The sequence below is a fragment of the Lindgomyces ingoldianus genome (genome assembly GCF_010093535.1).
Source record: "Lindgomyces ingoldianus strain ATCC 200398 unplaced genomic scaffold BDR25scaffold_4, whole genome shotgun sequence".
NCBI classification, from domain to species: Eukaryota; Fungi; Ascomycota; class Dothideomycetes; order Pleosporales; family Lindgomycetaceae; genus Lindgomyces; species Lindgomyces ingoldianus.
In genome coordinates this window covers 30,296-55,612 of record NW_022985165.1, presented here as the reverse complement: position 1 = coordinate 55,612, position 25,317 = coordinate 30,296, and the positions used below count along the sequence as shown (strand labels likewise).

General features: G+C 30.9%; 1 protein-coding gene across 1 annotated transcript; it reads right to left on the bottom strand.

Annotated features, from left to right (window-relative positions):
* Positions 1–18,928: 18,928 nt before the first annotated feature.
* BDR25DRAFT_212102 (uncharacterized protein) lies at positions 18,929–19,108 on the bottom strand (the record flags this gene model as incomplete). Its single annotated transcript, XM_033684709.1, has 1 exon — positions 18,929–19,108. A coding segment is annotated over one exon (180 nt), but the record flags the coding sequence as incomplete, so codon positions are not given.
* Positions 19,109–25,317: the final 6,209 nt, after the last annotated feature.

The window sequence follows — 25,317 nt, the reverse complement described above, 5'->3', positions numbered from 1 at the left end:
AGCTATTCCTTATCTGTCCTGTCACGTGATTTGCTTAGCGTAGGGCTAAGTGTCTTCTATCTAACGTTGTTTAGGCTGTGTGGGACAGCTAGTTAGGTTATTACAGTCTAACTATTAGCTATAACACGCAGGCTTTTCTCCTAGTTAGTGTCCTTACTGTTACATTTTTTTTATTATAAGCGTTAGGTTTTCTTTTTAGCTAGTGTATTTCTTTTTTAAAAGGCTGTTTCTATGTTAAACCTTTTTAACTATGCCTTACTAGCCTTCTTATTCTTCTGCTATTATCTGTCGCCTTTGTACTGTTGCTTACCTTAATCCTTTTTGTTATATAAAGATGCGTCCCTATAGTGCTTGTTGTTTAAGCAGGTCCTCTTACGCAATGTCCTTATTATTAGACAAGTGTGTAGAATATGTGCAGAAGGGTAGCTGCTGCAACGCTTTTATATTAGACACAGCTTAGGATTATTTAAAACAGGAGCGTAAGAGGCTGTTAGCAGAGGCAGAGGTAGTTTAAGAAGATAAGATGCGTAAAAAAGAAGAGTCCTTAAAATATCTTTAATTAATTATTTTTTTATAAGAAAAGGATTTAAAAGCAGTTAAAAGTGTTAGAGGATTAAAGAGTAAAGTATTTAAAAAGAGACCTTTTATTACTAGATAAGCTTAAAGCGCTTAAGGCAAAAGCAGCTAGTCTTCCTTCTTCTTAACCTATGTTAAAGGGTTACAGACTTCCTACATTGCAGCTAGCTAGTGCTGCTGCAGTTTTAACTAATAATAGTGTTTTCTAGTCTAGGGAGCTTTCCTCTAGGTAGTTTTGTTTAGAAGGGACTCTAGGTATTTGTAAAAGGCCTAAAAAGCGTTTAACAGGCTCTTAATAAGTTCTTAGGTGTTTTTGCTAGTAGGCTATCTTTTTTATTTTACTAGGTACTTATTTCCTTTATAGTCTAAAATCCTTTTTACTTTATATTTCTTTTCTTCTTCTTTCTATCTAGTGGTTGTAAGTAGAATAGTCTTAAGTGTAAGTTTAAGCTTAAAGACATAGAACTAAAGGTGTATCTGCATTTCTTTTAGTAGCTTAAGTTTATAAATGCTAGGGCGCGTTTATATTACTTAATATAGTTCTATGCGTTTTTTAGCTAGTTTTCTAGAAGGTCTTAGTGTTTTAAGATTCTTTATGTTTAAGTACATATAATTATTAAAGTGTATTTCTAGTGTTAGTTCTTTTTTTTAATTTACTGTTTTTTCTATAGCTTTTTTAGCTAACTGCGCTTCTCTAGTAAGTTTCTAGTGCAACTCTAGAAGTTTAGCTGTGCAGTCTATAGCTTTAAAGGGGTCTGTTAGTTATGCGCTGTAGAGCTTGTATCTTAGGGCATATCTAAAATTAGCTTTATATAGGGTTTCCTTAGTAGTAGCTAATTCTAAAGTATTAATAGCAAATTATACTATTAGTAGCTATTCTGCCTAATCTGTTTATTTATAAGATATGTACTTACATAAATACTTTTCTACTTTAGCGTTTACTCTTTCTATTTATTTGTTTATTTACAGGTAATAGGCAGTAAAGAGCTTATAGTTAATTCTAAGGTGTTTAACTACAGCTGCCTAGAATTTACTAGTAAACAACTTATTATAGTTAGAAATAATAATCTTAGGGCAGCTGTAAGTAGATAAAATATTTTTTTTTAGTTTAAATATAAATTCCTTTGCTGTAATACTTTTTTCTAATAGCTATAAGTAGACAAACTTAGTAGTTTTATTAATAACTTATGTAATTATGTTACATAATCTTTCTATGCTAGGTTCTTATAATAGTAGTAGTCTAGTAATAAAATCTATAGTTATTATAGTCTATAGTTAACCTAGCGCTGTAATTAGTTAGAGTAGTCTATAAGGTTTATAGCGTTAAGGATTGTTCTTATTACAGGTGTTACATTCTTATAGGACCTTAGTACACAAGTGTTTTGATTAGGGTACCTCTTAAAGTATAGCACTTTTAATCTTTTTTTGTAGTAATCTAATTCCTAAGTGTCTAAACATAGGGGCTTTATAATATTCTTTTATTAAGTTTTTCTATTCTTGTTTAACTATTATAAGGGAACATAGTAGTTTTTCTTAGTTTAGTTCTTTATAGACTAGTCTTTCTAGAGTTTTCTTAAAAATTATAAATTCTTTAAAGTTTTTTTTATTTGCCTTAAAATAGTCTACGCGCCTACTTAGAGCGTTAGCCTGTTAGTTACTGCTTCCTGCTACATGTTTAATAATAAAGTTAAATTAAGCAAGTTCTATAGCCTATTATACATACATTAGCAAAAGTTTTTTAGTAGTAAGGAAAGTAATAAGGTTTATATAATTAGTAAGAATTATAAATTATTAGCTAAGGTCTTAAAGCTTAACTTCTTAATTCCTACATACATTAACTATAGCTTTTAGTTCTTTGTTAGAGATAGTATATTTTTGCTCTAGTAGCGTAAACTTTGCTAAATAATAAGCTACTAGGTGCTATTAACTATTTTTGTCCGTACGCAGCAGCAGCGTCGCGGCCTGGATACGAGCGATCGCGCACGAGCAGGATCACGTATCTATGTCACATGATGCTCGTGCGCGAACCTCTGTGCGCGAACATCTAGATATCCCCCTTTTCCTCTATACAAAGGAAAGACAAGAGCAATAGAACTAGAAACATGTTGCCCTTACTTTACCTACCTTATACACTGTGCACACTATACACCACTCTTACTCTTGCTACTTAAGTGCTTATACTATAAGCAGCTAGCTGTTAGAGCCTATTTAACACTAATTAGTAGTTAATTTAATTAACTACAAATTAGCAAGAGTAACAACAGAGTACCTACACCCTATAAGGTACTTTGTTTTGTTACCTATCCCTTAGGAAAAGTAACAGTAGAGTACCTACGCTCTGTAAGGTACTTTATTTAGTTACCTATCTCTTAGAATAGCAGATTAATCCTTTGCATTATACAGCAAGCTCTGCTACTGTACAGAGTAAGAAGGAGATAGTGTAAGACGCACACTAAAGCTACTAAAGCTGCACAACCTAGCAGCTAGACAATAGCACATTAATCCTTTGCATTGTACAGCAAGCTCTGCTACTGTACAAAGTAAAGAGGAGATAGTGCAAGACGCACACTAAAGCTACTAAAGCTGCACAACCTAGCAGCTAGACAATAGCACATTAATCCTTTGCATTGTACAGCAAGCTCTGCTACTATACAAAGTAAGGAGGAGATAGTGCAAGGCGCACACTAAAGCTATTAAAGCTGCATGACCTAGCAGCTAGACAACAGCAGTACCCACGCAATCTACTGCACAAGTGATTAACCCTACGCCCTGTAAGGCACTTTGTTTTATTACCTATCCCTTAGAAAAAGTAACAACAAAGCACCTACGCCCTGTAAGGTACTTTGTTTAGTTACCTATCCCTTAGGATAGCAGATTAATCCTTTGCATTGTACAGCAAGCTCTGCTACTGTACAAAGTAAAGAGGAGATAGTGTAAGGCGCACACTAAAGCCACTAAAGCTGCATAACCTAGCAGCTAGACAATAGCACATTAATCCTTTGCATTGTACAGCAAGCTCTGCTACTGTACAAAGTAAAGAGGAGATAGTGTAAGGCGCACACTAAAGCTATTAAAGCTGCACAACCTAGCAGCTAGACAACAGCAGTACCTGCGCGATCTACTAGAAAAGCAATTAACTATACTATTATAATAGAATCCTATTAGCAACTAATAACTCTGCGCAATAACAGGAAAAATAAGGAACAATTCTTATTATATAAACAACTTATAAAAGACATAGAGATATTAGAGGCAACACTATAAAACAAGACTAGCCTAGAGTACTAGAATAACAAGATTAACATGTTAAAGGCTCTAATAAGCCTGTAAACTTAATTGTACATAAGTTATATAATTACTAATCTATACATAATAACTTAGAAAGGCGCTACCCTTCTAAGTGCGTACATAAAGAATTTTAAAAAATAGACACTATAAGACTTCTTAGCACTTAGCTGCGCGTTTAAAAGGGAGCTTATATAAGTACTAAAGGACAAGAGAATTACACTATAGCTAAGCACTAAAGGTACCTAAGCCTAGAAGCTGTATAATATAGCATAAGAGAAGGCAATTACACTAGAAAGGCTTTATACATAACCTTTATTACTATATAAGGCTCTGCACAGAAGTAGACTAAACATAATGCTGCTATTAACACTAAACATACTAGTATTACTTGCTCCTACACTTTAGCTAGCACTACACTAATTACTGTATAAATAATACATGCTACCCTACCTAACGCCTGCTCCACACCCTTAATTGTACACACCACCGCCTGCAGTAGTGTATGCACTACTAATACCACCTGCACAATCTATACTACATTATAACTTATACAAACTTCCACCCTAGAGGGAAACTGCTAAAGAAAAACTTCTAGCAGACAAGATTATATAATTTTAAAAGGCATAAAAAAAGAATAATAACTACATAAGTTAACTATATAACATCTTTATAAATAAAATAAAAATCTTTATTAATCTATGTTAACAGCTAAATATCTAGGAAACTTAGTACGTAAACATCTTTCTAGATATCCTAAAAGGTTAGGCAAATATGTACTATATGTATAACATAGGCCCTAGATATAACTAGAAGCATTTGTATAACACTTTAAGCAGTTACTTTAACACTAATATAAACTATAGCTAGTACTAGACAGACTAGATAATAATAACTTTTATATAATACTAATAAAAAAACTCTAATAAAAGTTTACATAAAGTCTTTAAAATAATAATTAATAAGCTTATACTTATATAAAGGGCACTAAGAATAAAATTCTAAGAGAATGTTCTACTGCACACTGCTATTATATAAGCTTGTTAAGGATAACTAGAACTAGAACATACTATGTTTACTATTAAGCTCTTATGTAAAGCCTTATTTAGCAACTTATAGGCATTACTTTAAGTTACTATAGACTAAAGAGTAAACTAATACCTCTAGGAACTGCTTAATGCATACTATATAGACTACTAATATAACTTTACATAATAAGAGTCTACACAACAAGAAAAAAGCTTCTCTTTATATAAAAGAGGATAATGTAGAAGATCTCTATCTAGGTTTAGGCTACAATCTAGAGATAACTGCACACAGACAAAGAAGTGCTTTGTCTACTATAAGAAAGGATGTTAGTTATTAAACTACTCTTATAATAACTATACACAAGTAAAGAACTAGTACATTACCTTATATAAAAATTTCTATAATAAGACTTTATTATATAAAGCTATTACTTTGTACATCTAAGACTTTAAAAGTTACTTTAAAGAAAAGAATAATTTGTATAATATAAAGAAAATAGAATAGAAGAGTAAAAATGCTAAAAAAGCTGTTAACTACTTTACCTCTGCTGCCTATCTACACTGTGCAACAGAAAAGAACATCTATAGCATTAAACCTAAGAAGTATGCTAAGCAGTTTATCCTTAACAACTAATACTATATAGTATACTAAGGTAAACTATAAGACATAAGCGCAGCAAAGATCTCTACTGTTAGTAAGTCTTAACTTAAGGCGTACATATAAAAGAACTTATATACAGAAATTAATTAGACACCTAGCTAAATAAATATTAGCTTTAAAAGCTAAACACTAAAGAAATTAATTAGTACTATATAAATCTAGAACTTAATTAGTCTAGTTACATACTACATTCTAGAGACTCTAACACTATTCCTACTATTACTAGTAAATGCTAACTAACTTAGAGTATACTTTAATAACATTTTAAATGTTATTATATATAAAGATAAAACTACTATACTTATTATATAAAAATAAAGACACTTTTTTTTAACATTAGTAAAAAGAAATCTATGTCCTTTTTTACTAAATTAAAACTCTGCTGCCTTTACTGCTAATTTAGACACCCTTATATAAAAAGACTCTAGAAGATGCTAACTAGCGCTAGCTATAACATTAATGCTGCAGTGCTAGAAGAGATTAAGAAGTTTTGCTACCTCTACTAATTATATAACTAGGCCCTATAAAGATTTAAGTTTATAATTAAAGATAACACTTACTTTAACTATAAAGTTATTATTAACATTATATAAATTAATAATAGAGATGTCTTATATGTTATTAATATAGACATATTATTTTAGGCTGCTACGTTCCTAAAATCTATGTCTACACAAGATACCTAGGATGCACTATGTAAATGCTAGATTAACACTTATTAAGGACCTCTAGACTACATTATGCATAACTCTAGTATAAACTTTACTTTAAAGGATTTTTAAGCTTATGTAAAGATTATAGAAGCTACATGTAAGCAGATGCCTATAAAAGCATATTAAGTAGTTAGAAAAGTTAAGCGCGCGCACACACCTCTCTAATAAGCGTTTAACATCCTAAAGACTAAGCTAGGTAACTATACAGATAATAAGGCTATTCTGTAGATAGCAGTTAAGGCTCTAAACAACACAGCTAGCCTACACAGTCTAGTACCTATGCTGCTAGTTTTTAGGGCATACTTAAAAATTAACCTAGACTTTCTACTATTACTAGACATTATTACATAAGTAAGCGCTATATAAAAGGTAATAAAGATAGTTTAAAAGAACTATGTAAAAGTAAACATTAATTATATAATTAACATTTATAATAGCCTTATAACATATAAAGTTCTTAACTTCCCCCTTAGCTTAGAGATTATAGCATAGAGAGAGAAGAAAAGCTAGACTAGCCTATATAAGATTAAGAGCATTAAAGAAAAAGACATTATTATTAAGAGAAAAAATAGCCTACTAAAGCTTTAATATACGCAGGTTAAACTATACTATAAAAAAAAGAAAAAAGATAACCTACTTGCAACAGACAACCTAGATAAACTAATCTCTATATAAAAAGATCCCCTAAAGAAGAGAAAAAGAGAACAGCTTTATAAGAATGTTATAGAGGCAGAACTAAAGCCTACTACAGACTAAGCCCCTTAGGATAGCAATGCTGCACTAGTGCAAAGAGAAGATATAGATACTAGAAAAAGTAAAAGGCAAAGGAAACCTGCATAAAGTCTAGACTAGGTATTTCTAACCTAGAAAGAGAAGGATAATTAGGCCTTGTCTATTAAGCTTTATATAGACAGTGTAATTACTACACTTAGAAAACTATTTAAGAAATTAGACTGTATAGAGATAGACACCTTAATTACTAACAGCACTTTTAAAGTTATAGCGTACAACCTAATAAAGTATAAAGGTTAGATTTTTAACCTCTGCTTTATATAAAAAGTAAAAGGCAAAATAACCTAACTATATAAGAAATCCTGCCTAGTGTTTACTAGCTACTTAGATAAAAAAAAAAAAGAAATCCTTACTTAGTTACTAACTATTTAGAGGATAAGCTAAAGACTACTTTTAGCTATAAAAGTAAGCCTAAGAGCTACATATAAAATATATTTTAAACTATGTAATATTACATAAGCATATATCTAATTAATAAATAAGCTTATGCGCACACTATACACAAAGCTACTAAAGAAAATGCGCTAAAGCTTTCTACTAAATATAATACTCTAGGTTGTACAACTTTTGTATAAAGCTGCTAAATTAGGACTGTATTAGTTTAAGATATACTATAACTACTATAAAAAAAAGCTGTGTATGCACATCTCTTTATACAACCTTTACTTCTTAATTACTAATAAAGAAGAGCACACTTTTAGTATTACTAGCTTATAAATAGATAACACTTTAAGCATTATAATAAAAGATTTTACATAAAAAGAAAAAAAAAAACTATAAAAAGTAAAGTTTTATATAAAAAGTAAGACTATTCTAGCAAAAAAGCAGCTTATTAAGTTTAATAGTAAAAAGATTAAACTTACACACAACATAGTAGTTTTTACTTAAAAAAAATAAGTAAGCTACCTTTATATAATTAACTTAAAGGATAAAGATGCTACATAATAATATGTTAAGTAATATGCAAAAGAGGTATATATTGCATTTATATGTTAACTAGAGGCAGCATTTAACTTATCTATTACTATATAAACTATAGACCCTTTATATAATAATATTAACATACTTAACACATAAATTTAATAGCAGATAAATAATAGTAAGTATAGTCTTACCTTTCTACTATTACAGCTTAATTATGTAAAGCTGTTTATTTTTATAAATAAATTATTTACTAATAATAAAGACCTTAGCTTATAGCTAGAATTTTTAATTATATTAAGTAATAAAGACTATATAGAGTAAAGTAACTACTTTAAAATACTAGGCAACATTATACACTAAAATTCTACTAAGTGTAAAAGAGTAACTAGAAGTGCTTTTACTAGTAAACTATATAAAATAGTTAAAAAGTTTAATAATGTAATTACTTTTAGTATAACTTTATAGTAAATTATATAAACACTTAAACTACTACTAATTCTAGTAGTAATCTACATAGATTTAAGGTCTTTATATAATTACTTTATTAAGCTAGGCACTACTAGTAAAAAGTAACTTATAATTAACATTATATTACTCTGTAAATTATATAAAAAAAAAGAAATTACTAAGATTAAGTAGATTAATAGTAAAAATAACTTAGTAAATGTATGTATAAAAAAAACACTAAACTAAGCTTTTTAATTATTAGTCCTAACTAACTACCTCTTTGTCTAGATAGAAGCATCTGTAGACTAGCTAGATTCTGTGCGCAAAGATGCTTTAGACTAACTAGACTAACAACACTTTTATATAAAGCCTATTTTTTTTTGTTTTATTTTCTTTTATATTATACATACTTATTTTTCTTATTATAAGGATCTGTCACTGTTAGCACTGTATAAAAAAAAAAAAGAGCTAAAGGATTATACAGTAGGGCTTAGAAAGTAAAGAATAAAAAAAAAAAAAAGCTATTTATATAGCATAACTAGCCTATCCTAACACACAGCATTACTAAGGCAAGTTCTAATAAATAGGGTAGAGTAAAGGCAAAATATAATTAAATAGACCTACACAGACAGAAGGGAGGTAACGCGTATAAAAGGCAACTCTTTAGATAAAAAGAAAAGTTGCTAGTGTCTGTACGTAGCAGCAGCGTTGCAGCCTAGATATAAGCAATTGCGCATAAGCAGGATTACGTATCTATGTTATATAATGCTTGTGTGTAAACCTCTGTGCGTAAACATCTAAATATCTCTTTTTTTTTCTGTATAAAGGAAAGATAAAAGCAATAGAACTAGAAACATGTTGCCCTTACCTTACCTACCTTATACGCTGTGCACACTGTACACTACTCTTACTCTTGCTACTTAAGTGCTCATACTATAAGCAGCTAGCTGTCGGAGCCTATTTAACAATTTTCTTATTTTTAAGAGAGTGCTACTTCTTTTACTCTTAAAGAGGCATTTATGTGCACTTTTGTTTCTAGTGTAGGGTTATATATCTTTAGGATAAAGTAGCTTGTTATTATTTATTTTAGCTTTTAAAAGGCTTCTTCTATTTCTGCTATCTACTAGAATTTCTAAGTTACTCTTTCTTTTAAAGTAGCGTCTATAAGGGGGAGCGCTATTTTTAAGTAATCTTTAATTATTCTTTATATGTATCTTATAAGGCCTAGAAATCCTTTAATTTCTGTTACTATTATTAGTGTTAGCTAATTAAGTACCTTATTTACTTTAGTAGAGTCTATCTTTATTTCTTCTTTATTAATAATAAATCCTAAGTATTTAGTTTTTTATATGTTAAACTTGCATTTTTCTAGTTATAGGTAAAGTCTATATTATTAGAGTTAATTAAGTACAAGTTTTACCTTAGATACATAGTCTACTTAGTCTTTTTTAGTGTATATTAGAATGTTATCTAGATACACTAGTATAAATATATCTAGGCAGGGATTAAGTGCAGTATTAATAACCTGTTAAAAGGTTGCAGAGGTGTTAGTTAGTCTAAATAGCATAATAAAAAGTTTATATAGTCCTTTTAGAGTTTAAAAGGCTGTTATCTATTTATGTTCTTTCTTAATCCTTATTTTATTAAATCTATCTTAAATGTTAAACTTAGTAAAGTGCTTAGTTCCTTTAAGTTAGTTTATAATATTTTAGATAATTAGTAAGAAGTATTAGTCTTTTATAGTATTATTGTTTAAAGTTTAGTAGTTCTAACATACTTTTATCTTACTATTCTTCTTTTTTGTAAAGACTACTGCTAATGCTACAGGGCTATTGCTTTCTCTAATGTGTTCTTAAGCTAGCATCTTATCTATGTACTCCTGCAGGGCGTCCTTTTAGGCTTTTATTAAGGGTTGTAGTTTGTAAGCTTTTAGCTATAAGTTTAGCTTAAGATTAATAGCGTAATCCTAGAGTTAGTGTAGTAGCAGTTCTTTTAGGTCTTCTAGAGTTTTAAACATGTCTTTGTAGTCTTAATATTCTTCTAGTAGTCTATTTACTTTGTAGGCTATTTAGTAGATCCTAACCTAGTTAAAGTCTCTCTCTTTCTTAAATTCTTTAAAAGAGATTTCTTCTAACGTACTTCATGGGCGAGTCGCTCACACACCCGAGTTGCTCACTTTTGCCAAGACCCCACCCCAACAAACTCTATTATAGCCCATAACAACCCGCTCTGGCACTATATAGTACAGTACAGCCTAGAATATTATTTAGATACTACTTCTGCTTCTTGCTTACATGTTTGCGTGTTATGCCTAGTCTAATTGCACTATCTACAGCGCCTTTAGGATGGCTCACCCACTTTAGCTTACACCTGCTTCTTTGCCTTCTTCCTGTCACTGCGCGCTTTAAACTCCTTTAGAGCTGTTAAGCGCAGGCCTTTCTAAATTATTAAGGTCTTTTCTACCTTAATCTACTTTCTTTTATGCAATTTATATTATGTAGCAGCCTTATTAGCTGCTTAAAGCTTAGTAATTTTTTATTATGCTAACACTAGCTTATGCGTAATTATTACTGCCCTCTTTAAAACCTTCTTAAACGCCTTAACTATAGAAGTTAGTAAACTATTTATATACTTTTAAATTTTTATCTTTACAAGCATTAATTGCAACCTAAGTTCTAGAGTATTGCTTAGGGTTTATAACTGCTAAGGCTTATTATATATAAGTAGTAGTAGTAATAGAGTGCGCAACTTTACATTAAGGCCTATTATAACCTATTATAGGTTAAAAGGAACTAATCTAGCGCTTTAGAACTTTTTTTAGATATTACTAAAAGTAATTGCAGCATTATAGGCTGCTTTAAAGCATAGCAGGAACTTTATTTTTATAATATAAGTAATCTAGTTGCACATAAGGTTTTTAGCTTAGCGCTTATACGCCTTTTTTAAAGAAGTAAAACAACCTACATTAAGTAGCTATAAGAGGTGTAATAAGTAAAAAGGCATGTAGATAGTAATAATCTTGTTATTTTTATAGTATTACTAGAAATAAAGTAAGTTGTAGCTCTTATAGCTGTTAATAACTAGCAGACAGTAGCTGCTAACAGTACACTTCTTTATATGCGCGTTAAAGTGCTTTAACTAGTCTAAACTAAGCTAATTAGTAGTCTAGCTGCGCTTAGAGATTACAATAACCTAATTCTAGGGTAGATTTTCCTTCTTGTACTAGTTTAAGAGGTAGTTGCTACCCTAGAAGATAATAAAGGGTAAAATAGCCTACCCTTTAGCATTAATGCCCTAGATGGCTGTTGTCCACTTCTAGTTGCCTAGCTAGACTGCTTTTAGCTGTCCTTATCTCTCTAAACCTATAACAACTACTCTAGTAGATATCTAGCCTATTATAAACTCTGTCTTATTAAAGTTGTACATGTTGTTATTTTAGATGCTATACTTAGCTTTAATATTCTCTATAAAGTTAAACTAGCTTTAAATTACTGTAAGATCCTTATAGAAAGCTCTCTTATAGTTATACTTACACTTAAACTTTACTTTAAGCTCTAGGTAACACTTAACAAACATATTAAGCTAGTTTATGCTAATATAGCCTATATTATGCTTAGTGTGCAAAGAATTAGCTATATTAGCTATAGCTGCTAGCTAGGGGGGAAATCCTTACGCATCTAGCTTAAGTATGTGCTAAACAATTACCTGCTCTTTGTTATTATCTAGCTTTTATAAGTTAGCTGTATAATTAGCTTAGAAAGGTTATCTAGCGCGTTAGTTACTTATTGTCTTTTAAGGGACCCTATAGATAGCTGCAGCGCGTTAGTTAAAAAGTGTTATGTCTTATTTAAAAGCCTAAAGTGTAAGCTACATCTATTGTTCCTTTAACACGTTTAAGTAGTGTTATTAGAAATGCATTAGTGTAAGAAGAGTAGTGTGGTAGGGTCTTAGCAAAAGTAAGCAACTCAGGTGTGTAAGCAACTCGCCTATGAAGTACGTTAGTTCTTTCTTTATTTAGCAGACAGCCTAGGCTTCTAGCTTCTAATAGGGGAACCTTTTTAGCTTATTCTTTCCTAGAGAATAACTGTTTCTTTCTTTTGCCTATTAGTAGGTTAGGCAGGAGTTCTTATAGTATGCTAATTGTGTGGCTTCTACATAGTTTTAGTTAGTTGCTAGGGTTATAGTTTGCTAATTAATTATTAGGTTATGCTTGTACAGCTAGTTGTAGCCTAGTATTGCTTAGTATTTATCTTCTAGCAGCAGTATATTAAAGGATATCTAGTTGCTAGTTTCTTTTGCTTTAGTAATAAGTTTGTTAGTTTTAAGCTAAATTTATCCTACTCTGTATTCTATTAACAAGGCGTTAGCTAGGGATACTTTAAAGGGGTTTTTTTTTCTTTAGAATAGTATGTTGTTCTAGTTAACCTATCTTAAGTTAATTACTGTGAACGTACATCTACTGTCTATTAAAGCAAGTCCTGTCTATTCCTTGCCTAAGTGTTAAAAGGTAAGTTTAGTTATTAGGCTTTAACTTAGTCCTTATTCTACTATAATAAAAACATAGAGTTTATAGAGTGTTTTTTATAGTCTATTTTATTGTCTTTTTTAATAGCTTTAGCTGCGTCTTTGTATTCTGCAATCTAGTTAAATTGCACTTTGTATTCTTAATGCCCTTGTATTATGCATTCTAATATAGTGCACTAGGCGTTTTCTATCTTGTAGTAGTATAGCATCTAATTGTTCTGCTAGTGTGCCCTCTATTAGAAGTAGTAGAACATGCATGCTACTTTGTTGTTGCATTCTGTCTAGAGTTTCTGTTTGTAGTCTATACTGTTCTTGTAATAAAGGCAATGTAGCATCTTACAGGTAGATGTTATGCTAGTTAGTGTGTTAGTTTTAAGTGCGCTTTCTTGTATTCTGTGTGGCCACTAGCTAGCCCTATGCTTAGTTAGCTAGTGTTTAATGTAGTACTTATTACTACACAGGTACTAGGTATAAGAACATTCTTTAAGATTGTTCTGTACTAGTATTAGCTAGACCTGTGTCTACCTTAGGTACTCTTTTATCTTTATTACCTGTAGTAGGTAACTTTAGTAGGTATAATAAAATTTATTATGTTGCTTACTTCTATAGAGAATGCAGTATCCCTTGTCCTATTAGGTTTCTAGATCTTTACAGGTAACAGCTAATATAAGGGGAGGTGTATTAGTTTGTTCTTAGCATAGGTTAGGTGTTAAGAGCAGCGTGCATTGCTAGTTAGGGCCTTCTCTGTTATTAAGAATTTTCTAGAACATTTTCTATTATTTTTTAGTGTTTATAACTACATATTATGTTTTAGCAATTTCCTTTAGTATACTGTAGGTTTTAACATTATTATTAATGTGTACTTTGTACATTAATTTTTTACAGCTTTGTGTGTTATATGTATTGCTGCATTTCTAGCAGTTGCTGTAGATAAATTAGTATCTTAGCTTTTAAGCAGAGATTCCTGTTATTAGTTGTCTTAAGGAAAACTTTTTTTTTCTTTTTTTAATGTTTGCAACGTATGTTGCAGCTTAGGTATAGCCTTGCTATCTTTTATAGGTGGCAGCCTGTTCTAATGCCTTAAAAACTTTATTATTATCTTGTACTTTAACTTCCTAGTATTCTATAAAGCATCCTTTAGACTTATAGTTGTCTCTATATTACTAGCAGAGACGTTTGTCTAGTCTATCTAGGATTTCTTGTCTTGTTAGACCCTGTTCTATATGCATTGCTTTTATAGCTAGTTTTTTTTCTTTATTCTCTTAGTTACTAGAGTCTAGGCATTTTTATTAGTAATGTCTTACTTTTTTACAGTTAAGGCATGCTCTTTCCTTAAGCTATTTTTACTGTTCTATAGTTAATAGCAGCTTTTTGTCTTTATAGTACTTACTCTTTTTCTTAGGTAAGCCCTGTGTATGTTTAGCATAGCTAAGATCTATAGGTTTACTATTAGCTTATAGAACTTTTTTTTTTAAAACTAGTTAGGTTTTATAGTTGTCTAGCCTTTTTCTTTTTTACTACACTATTTAGCATGTCTTTTATTATAAGTAAGTGCTTTCTTAACATAGTCTTTAAAGCTCTTAGGCTTTCTAGTATAAGTAAATTTATCTTTAATTATATTTAAAAGCCCTTTATAGAATATTTGTTCTACAGCTTTTTCATCTGTCTATCTATAGATAGCTAGCAGTTCCCTAAAGCAGGCTGTGTATTGTTAGACAGAGCTGTTGCCTTATTAGAGAGCGTCTATTTTATTAACTACTTATTTTTCTTTATTAACTAGCCTATAAATTATAGTTAAGGCTGCCTTAAATAAGTTAAAGTTTTTAAAAATCTTTTATATTTCTAGTAGTAGGGGTTTACTGTTTGCCTTATAGTTTATCTAATTGTCTGTGTAAAGTTAGAACTAAATAGTAAGCAATCTTTCTAAGTGTAGGCTTATCTATAAAATTATTTCTTTGTTTATTTAGAAGGCACTTTTATTATATTGCATGTAAAGGTGGCATCTAGTAAAGAAAAGTTTTAGGTTTTTAGCAGAGCTGTTAAATGCCTTAGAGGGGGCTAGGTGTAGGGTTTTTTTAGACTTAATACTAGTTTTTTCTTAAGTAATGTTTCTAAGGTTAGCTACTTCTAGCTAGAGGGCCTAGATCTAGTGGGCGTTTAAAGGTCCTTATTATGCCTATAGCTAGAGGTGCTGTTTAAGCTGTTTAAGTTTATTTTAGAGATAAAGTATCTATTAATTCTGTGCTTCTTTAGTTGCTGTAGGGGTCTAGCTAGTGCTAGCAGCTAAAGCACCTGTTATGCTGATGTCTAAGGTGGTGGTTGCTATACTTTGCAGGTGGTGGTGATTACTGTTACAATTCTTACTCTAATAAAATAGTATTTTTAGGAGTACATTAGCCTAAGGTGTGATTAGTAAAGAGGGGTTAGAACTTAGCTAGATTAGGTGTACAGTCTGTTAAGCAGGGTATAGAGTAGGCAGAGTAAAGGGAAGGCAGATTGTGGTTTAACCTAGTAGCTGTATAGGGAGCTAGTAAACCTGATCTGTAGGGATAGAAATAAAGGTGTAAGGACGGAGCTCTGTACCACTACGCCAATACAACTAAAAAGGTGCGAATAATCAACCAACAGTTGATTATTGCGTACAGAATAGTATATATACCCGTCGCACGTAAGCACCATCTCGGCCTTACAAAAGGTATATATAGTGCAAGATATACAAGGCGGCAATGTCCTCTTTATAAAGGTTTTAATGCCTCTTAGTCTATTAAGTAAGTAAAGACTAAATAGTAATTATAACCTTCTAACTATAGTTGTGATTAAGACTATATACATAGGGTTTGCATGCTTTGCATGCTTGCATGCTGGTTTTTGTACAGCCTGCATAGCCTGCAAGCCTGCAAGCCTGCATAGCTTATTAGATAATGCACTCTGCTAGGCTTTTGTCTAAAAGCCAGGGCCATTCCTTATCTGTCCTGTCACGTGATTCGCTTAGCGCGGGGCTAAGTGTCTTCCATCCGACGTCGTTCGGGCTGTGTGGGACAGCCAGTTGGGTCATTACGGTCTGACTGTTGGCTGTAACATAAAACAGCTTTAAATAATAATAATTTTAGATTTTATTACTAGGCTACTACTATTACATAAACTAGGAATAGAGAGACTCTATAATATAATAGCAGTTACTCTAGATAAAACTATAAAGTTTCTATATACCTAGCCTTCTAAGAAAAACATAATAGATAAAAACTTTTTATATAAACTAGAATAAAATGTATTCTTAGTTTATAGTTGCCTATAAATTATTATCTTTAATAGAGACAAGTTATTTATAAGCAAATTCTAAAAAGCTACTATAAGACATCTAAGAGTAGAACACAGGCTGTCTACTACATACTACCTACAGACAGACAGCTAGACTAAAAAAGCAAATGCTAAAATAGAGAAGTACTTAAAGAAGTACATATTCTATAACTAAATAAACTAGGCAGAATAGCTTTTTATAGTGTAATTAGTAATTAACATAGTAGAATCTACTATAATAAAAGAAACACTTTATAAAGCTAATTTTAGCTATTATCTCTGCTACACGCTCTATAGGGCGCAACTAACAGACTTGCTAGAGACAACTACCTGTCTCTTTTACCTGCTAGAGCTACACTAGAAGTTAGTAGTTAAAGCTAAGACTAGCTAAGAAATAATAGAGTAAAATGTAAATAAAACTTAATAAGAAAGTTTAGAAATTTAACTTAAAAACTATATATATTTAAAAACTAAGAACCTTTGCACTTTAAAACTAGCTTAAAAACTAGCAGAAAAACGCATAGGCCTATACCTAGTATTACAGACATAACAAGAAAACTGTAAACTTAAGCTACTAAAGAAGATACGTATACATCTATAGTTTTATGTTTTAAAGCTTAAAAAGGCACTAAAAGAGATACCCCTATCTATAACTAAGTAAAGGGATATAAAAGTTAAGTACAAAGTTAAACAGATAGTTAATACTTAAGAAAAAAAAAGTTTTTAGTAAAATAAAAGAAATAGCTTACTAGTAAGAATATATAAAAACTAATAAAGAATCTAATAAACGCTCTACAGCTTTTTTAAGATTATTAAGCGTCCCTTCTAACTAAAACTAGCCTAGAGAAAGTTCTCTAAACTAGAAAACACTATTATTAGCTACTAAAAAAACTACAACTGTTGAATAAGCTCTAACAGCTAGCTGCTTATAGTATAAGCACTTAAGTAGCAAGAGTAAGAGTGGTGTACAGTGTGCACAGCGTACAAGGTAGGTAAAGTAAGGGCAACATGTTTCTAGTTTTATTACTCTTATCTTTTCTTTATATAGAGAAAAAGGGGGATATTTAGATGTTTACGCATAGAGGTTTACACACAAGTATTATATAATATAAATACATAGTTTTGCTTATACATAATTACTTATATCTAGGCTGTAATACTACTACTATGTATAAATACTAGCAACTTTCTATTTTTGTTTACAAAGTTGTCTTTTATATAAGTTACTTTTCTTTTATTTATGTAAGTCTATCTAGTTACATTCTGCCTATACTTTACTTTATTTATTACTCAGGCCCCGACGGGTTGACTAATCAACTTTTCGCAAGCAAAAAGGCCTGCGCGGAGCGCAGGCCTGCAGGCTTAACGATCATACCTAGCTTAACAATTATTATAGTATATTATATATAATAGATTTAAGAGCGCATGTTAGAGTTGCTTAAATTAACCTTACTGTCGCTCCTAGAGTTCCTACAGTCTAAATCCTTAGTTAGAGGGCTTAATAGTATAAGGTCTTCTTTAAAGGGGTTGTTCACAGGCCTTTTAATCTGTTCACGCTAGATCCTCTCTTAACGCTCCTTAGCTGTCTCTGCACGTATTAAGACCTAATAATCCTATTAATAATAGATTATATCTATAGAAGGTAGGGGCTTATTGTTGTTATAGCGTTTTTGTAATGCTTTGCCTGCTTTTTGCACTTTTCTAAAAACCTTGTGTTTAAACTTGTTTATCCTAATTGTACGCTTACGCTGCAACTTTGCAGCATATGCAGTAGCAGCCTGCTTAAGCTTATTATCCTAGTAACACTTAATTATTGCGCGAGCGTCTTTTATATAGATAGGTCCTCCCTAAGAGACCTAACGCTGTGTGTGCTGTTGTTAAGCCTTACATGCTTACTTAGGTGCCTTAGTACAAAGCAGCTCCTTTTTAAACTTAGCATTTACTTGCGCCTGCGCAAGAGCACCTTTAAAGGTCTTCTTAATGCCTACTTTTAAAGGGGTAGGTATAGACGCAAGAGCAACGTTTTACTGCTAGCGTAGTGTATAAATTGTTGTTAGTGTCTTCCACTTCTAATCTCTAGGCCTAGGCAAAGGCGTACAGGGGTAATAAGCTTCCTACTTAGCCTTTTAGCGCCTAAATTAATTATAGCTTAGGCGCTAAGCTTCCTTAGCAGGTAAAGGCTTAAATCTCTTACTGCAAGAGTCTTAGGTAGAGTCTAGGTACAATAGGTTGTTAAATAGATTGTAATTAGTAGTCTAACGCTTTATAAGCTCCTCTTGTGCACGCAGAGCTAGGAGCACTTCTTCTAGATTAAAAGGAACAATGCCTGTATGCTTAAAACTGCCTAGGATTATACGCTAGGTAAATGTCTTTAACCTAATTCTATAGAGAGAAGCTAAGAACTTAGTCTTTGTAAACAAGCTTGCACTAGTCCTTGCAGTAAGGTTAAGCTCCTGCCTATAGTGCTATTTTATAGGCTAGAAGCAGCCTACATCTAATAGCTAGAGAAAGTAAGTTGTGTAAGGAGGGAGCGCGTATAGTTAGATCTTATTGTTATAGGTGTATTTAACTAGCTTGTAGGTAACGTGGCTTTTGTAACTGTCTATAAGAAGCATCCTCTAGGCGCCTTTTGTACAATCCTTTGTTATACAGTTAAAATGCTAGATGAAATTATAGAACAGTTAATTATTACTGTACACAGTATTGCTAGTGCTAATTAGGTAGTTATCTAGCAGCTCTATGCACCACCTCTTAATAATACTTAAGGCCTTAACAATTACTATAGGAGCTATAAATTCTCTACTAGCAGAGACAGCCTTAATAAGGGTAACAAGCTCCTTATTATTGCTGTAAGGCATATAGCAAAGAGACCTATATTTAGTGTACACATATTAACTCTTTGCAACACTAATTCTTATACTAGATTTATTAAAATTCTAGATATCTTAAGGTATAATCTTATGCTTATTAACCTTCTTTTTAAAGCTATTAAACTACTCTAAAACAGCAGCAGGCTGCTAAGCAAGCTTCTAGGTAACTTTAATAGGCTTTTGTTTCTGTTGCGTAAATTGTAGGTGTCTTTTAAGCTAATTAGTAGGCCATTTCCTGCCTACTGTAGGAGGCTCTCTATCTCTATTGTACGCGAGCAGCGCGTTTGCTGTGCTCTGTACAAGCTTATGTTAAACACTAAAGCTAATATTATTAATATAATTAATAAACAGCTTTAGCGTGACTTTTTAATTACTTATAAGGACTTAGTTTGTTTTTTAATGCGTGGATTAATTGCGCCTACCTTAGTAGGCCTGTTTAAGTTGCTGGTAGGGTAGGTTGTTAACGCGGGCGTACAACGCCAGATTTGGATTTTCATGCTGCAGAAGCTCTGCAACTGCATGCTTAATACAAGCTGCAGTAGCTCTATAGTCTGCAGATTAATTAGGAGGCATTAAAGGTGAATAGAGCTTAATTGGCGGGTCAAATTAACGCGTTTTTAAAAGGATTTAATTAATTAATTGTTAAGCTAGGTATGATTGTTGAGCCTGCAGGCCCGCGCGCAGCGCGGGCCTTTTTGTTCCAAAAAGTTGATTAGTCAACCCGTCGGGGCCCGAGTAGAACTTGCCTTAGTAATGCTGTACATTAAGATAGGCTAGTTACACTATATAAATAGCTTTATAAATAGTGTAAAGTGTTTTAAGCTATTATTATCTAGCCTTTATACACTTGCCTTATAAGTAATTTAGTAGTGTATAAGCTATTTTATAAAAAGTTTTATGCTAGAATAGTGTAGAGTCTTTGTGTAGGCAGGTGTGTAAAGAGGTGTATATAATAAGGTCTTCTTTTTTTCTTTACTTTCTTTTCTTTATTCTTTACTTTTTAAGCCCTACTATATAATTCCCTAGCTTTTTTCTCTTTTTATATAGTGCTAATAGTAACAGATACTTCTGCCTACACACACACACACACACACACAGAGAGAGAGATGTCTCTCTAGCCTTTCTCCTCTATCTTTAGCGCTGTTAGTGTAACGATTCTACGAATCGTTCCATCTCGGGTCGCTCGGATCCTATCCGAAGGGTCCCTGTATCGGCCCCGACCATAACTTGACCTAGTCCCCTGCAGTTACCTCTATTCCCTTATGTATTTAGTTGCACCTTGCCCCTGTAGCTAGCTTAGTAGTTTTCTAATATCCTACATACAAGGCCTATAGGTGTTATTAGTATTCCTAGGTCTCTAAGTCCCCACGCACTTCTATATGCCTCTAAGTGGATTTATACTGCATTTAGACCTATTGTCTTGCCTACGCTATTACATTATATTAGAAAACTTACTTTTACTAGTAACAGCCTTATTAATAATATTATATTAATTATTTATTTAACTATGTCTAACTCTAAAAAGTGTCTAATTTAGTTTAAGTTGCAGTTTTTACACACTATTATATTAAATTATTTAGTTATTATAAATAAGATCCTAGAGACTTTTTATTAACTAAAGCCTTTAAGTTTAGAACTTTTTATCTTTTATAATTAGAATTGCTTTTAAAAAAGTTATAAAAAGTGCGCTAAAGTAGAAACCTAAAGACTACTAATAACTTATTAGAATTAAAAACAACTACTAATGCCTAACTCTTAACTACCTTTAGACCTTAGTACAAAGCTTATAACACGCTCTAGCTGTAGCTAAGGTAAGATGCCTGCTACTAGAGCTAAACAACTACTAACTTTAACAGCTAAACCCTCTTTTGTAGGACCTAAAGCTAAAAACCTACTAGATTTAGAGTTAAACTCTAGTAGTATAGCCCTTAAAAACTAAGTTGCTTAATTAAGAGCATAAATTAAACAGCTAACTAGATTAAAAACTATTAGTCCTAATTATTTTTTACTAACTACTAAATTACCTTTAATAATGCTTTAAATTACTTATGCTACACTAATAGTAAGAGACTTTTTAAGCACTTTTAAGCTTTTTTAAAGCTACTTTACTAAATATACACCTAAGATTAAGAACTTTATAAATAGTAAAAAACTTATGTTTAAATAATAGCAAGCTTTTATTATAGATAGACTTAATATTAATTTAGATTACTATTAGAGTAAGCGCACACGCATAGCATTAGTATAGGGACACACTGCTAGTATTGCAAAGGAATACCTAGAGCCTAGATACCTAGCTAAATTAGACAACTTTTAGTTTAGAAATATAAAAAAAATAATTAAGCTTTTATAAACTTACTTTATTACTAGTAATAAAAAGATAAAGGCGCAACAGGCGTTTTAGACTCTAAAAATAAGTAAAAAAAAAGTGTTTTTTACCTTTAAAGCTTACTTTATTAGTGCTGCTGTTAAAAAGTTTATATTAAAGTTAAAATAGTTCTTCTACTTATAAGAAAAGATACTGCCTAGCTTAAAAGTACTAAACTTAGGTTTTAAACACACTTAAAAAGGCATTTTTAAGTTAATAGTAGCCTACTTAATAGCTTATAACATAGAAAGAAAGAACACTTTTACTATTTTAGAGTAAACTGTTAACTACACCTAACATTCTAATATTAGACTTATTATAGATTAATTTTAGAAGGTTTCTAGTAATACATCTAAGGCAGTATACTATTCTAGTGCACCCTAACCTGCACCTATGTTAGTACTCTAATCTACCCTAGCTACCTACTAACAACCTAGCTAGACACTTGCCTCTAAAAGACAGACAACTTCTAGCAACTGTTATAATTATAGTAAACTAGGACATTTTACTAGCAATTATTTTATCTCTAGAGTATAAAAAATTTAAGTAAAGCAACAGAAATCTAAAGAAGAGTTTATAAATATAAATAATTATAACTTAAACTCTTCTTAAATAAAAAATAAAAACACTTAAAAAAACTTTTTATCTAAAGCTTAAATAAGTACAACTTAGTAAATATTAACTTATTACACTTATTTAAAAGAAAACATTTTTAAGTCTCTACTATTTTATACTTAAAAGGCATTAAAGTCTAATTAAATTTTTTAGTTAATACTAGCGCATATAGTTTTTTATTTATTAACTTAATAACTGCTAAGTTTTTATTTTAATGCCTTTATATCTTTATCTAATGTTTACCTTTTAAAGTTATAGTTAAAGGCTTTTAAGACTAAATCTAAGTTCCTGTCTACTAGTATATCTGCCTGCATATGCAAATTAATAGTAGAAGTATCTAGAACTACTTCTTTATAATTATAAACCTTAGCTTATAGGATTATATTATTAGTATTAGATAGCTATGTTATTTTAAACTCTATTTAGATATAAAGAAGAATTAGATTATATAGCTTAGCAAGTATCCTACTACTTATAAACTTTTGCTGCCCTTACTTATGCAATTAAACTAGCCTGCGCGCAATAAAAAAGTAGAGTTAAATATTAGATAACGCAACGCACTACAGAAAAAAGACTATATTTAGTAGTTATGCAGCCTAACAATTAACTGCATTAAGGGTTTACTAAGGCTACTAAAATTATACTGCTCTTCTATTACCTATAGTTTAAAGACACTTAAATTATTAATCTGCTTATTTGTTAAGAATTCTAGAACAGGTCTAAAGAACATCTGTTTCCCTACTATTGCTTTTATCTTAGTAAATGCTTTCTATTTTAATATAAAAAAAAACAAGTTTTTTTTAACTTCTATTTATAAAATTAAGTGTTTAATTAAAGACAAGTAAGCCCTACTATTAGATAATAGATGTAAAACTAAAGCATTAGTAAACCTCTAATTACTATCTAAATACTGTTAACGTACTTCACAGGCAAGTTGCTTACACACCTGAGTTGCTTACTTTTGCTAAGACCCTACTAAACTACCCTTCCTACACTAATGCATTCCCTATAACACTACTTAGACGCGCTAAAAGAACGTTAGATACAGCTTACGCTCTAAGCTTTTAAATAAGACATAAAACTCTTAAAGAAATGTGCTGTAGCTATGTGCAAGGTTTTATAAAAAATAATAAATAACTATAGCACTAGACAACCTTTACAAGCTAATTCTACAGCTAAATTACAAAGGCTAGGTAATAAAAAGAAGTAGGTAATTGTTAAGACTATACTTAAGCTATATGCGCAAGGAATTTCCCCTTAGATAGCATTTATAGCTAATATAGCTAATTCTTTGCGCGCTAAGCGTAATCTAGGCTATGTTTACATAAACTAGCCTAGTATGTTTGTAAAGCGTTATTTAGAGCTTAAAGTAACATTTAAGCGTAAGTATAACTATAAGAGAGCCCTCTATAAGAGTCCTAGAGTAATTTAGAGCAGGTTTAGCCTTATAGAGAATATTAAAGCTAAGTATAGCATCTAGGATAATAACATATACAACTTTAGCAAGACAGGGTTTATAATTAGCTAAATATCTCTTAACTATACTTGCGCTTAAAACTTTACTTTAAGCTCTAAATAACACTTTATAAATGTACTAGGCTAGTTTATGTAAACATAGCCTAGATTACACTTAGCGCGTAAAGAATTAGCTATATTAGCTATAAATGCTATTTAAGAGGAAATTCCTTGCGCATATAGCTTAAGTATAGTCTTAACAATTATCTGCTTCTTTTTATTGCCTAGCCTTTATAATTTAGCTGTAGAATTAGCTTGTAAAGGTTGTCTAGTGCTGTAGTTATTTATTGTTTTTTATAAAACTCTGCACATAGCTATAGCATATTTCTTTAAGAGTTTTATGTCTTGTTTAAAAGCTTAAAGCGTAAGCTGTATCTAACGTTCTTTTAGTGCGTCTAAGTAGTGTTATAGGGAATGCATTAGTGTAGGAAGGGTAGTTTAGTAGGGTCTTGGCAAAAGTAAGCAACTCAGGTGTGTGAGCAACTCGCCTGTGAAGTACGTTAGTACTAAGACGTATTTAGCTACACTGCAGCCTACTAATTACTAGCACATTACTTATATAACTATAAGATTGTTCTTACAGAACCTCTTTTTAATAGTTACAGCCTTTTGTATAAATAAAACGTTAAGAAACTAAAGGTAATAAAAAAGTATGTTATAAATAATCTAAAATATAGCTTTATTAAGCAAAGTTAAAGCTTTTTTACATCTTTTATTTTTTATGTACAGAAACTAAATAGCAACTTACATATCTATGTTAATTACTACAAACTTAATACTATTACCTGTAAAGATGTGTATCTAATACTATATATAGACAAACTCTTATTAAGACTTATAAAAGTAGCTATTTTTATAAAGTTTAATATTTGCGTAGCTTTTAATAAGATTAAATAAACCTAAGCTTTAAAAAATGTACAACCTTTTAGACATAATATAAAATATATAAGTATAAAGTTCTGCCTTTTAAATTATGTAATAGCTTAGTAACTTACTAGCGCTATATAAATAATATATTAATTAACTACCTAAACAACTTTTACATTGCTTATTTAAATAACATTCTTATCTACTTTAAAAATAAAGCAACTTATATCCTTTATGTTAAAAAGGTTTTAAAAAGGCTATAGTAAGCAGAATTATAAGTAGAGATTAAAAAGAGTAAATTTTATATTACTTAAATAAAGTATCTTAGCTATATACTTTTAAACAAAAGACTAAAGGTTAACCTATAAAAAGTAGAGGTACTACGCAACTAGCAGGCGCCTACTACTATAACAGGTGTAAAATTCTTTCTAGGCTTTACTAGATTTTATTAGTAATTTGTTCTAAAATTCTTTTATATAGTAAAACTAATTATTACACTTTAAAGTTTTACTACCCCTTTTATATAGACTTTAGAGTATAATATAGCTTTTAAAAAGCTAAAGTTTAAGCTACTAAAAATACCTACACTTTACTATTTTAACTTTGTGTTATAAACTAAAATTAAAACTAATGCTTTTAATAGAGTAGTAGCAGGAGTTCTATTTTAGAAACATGCTAATAGAAATTAGTGCTCTATTTTATTTTATAGCAAAGTCCTATCTAGTTTAGAGCTAAACTAGGAAATACATAATAAAGAGCTATTTATAATTGTTACTGTGTTTAAATAATAAAAAGCTAAGCTTATATTAGCAATAACAAGCACCCTAGTATATAC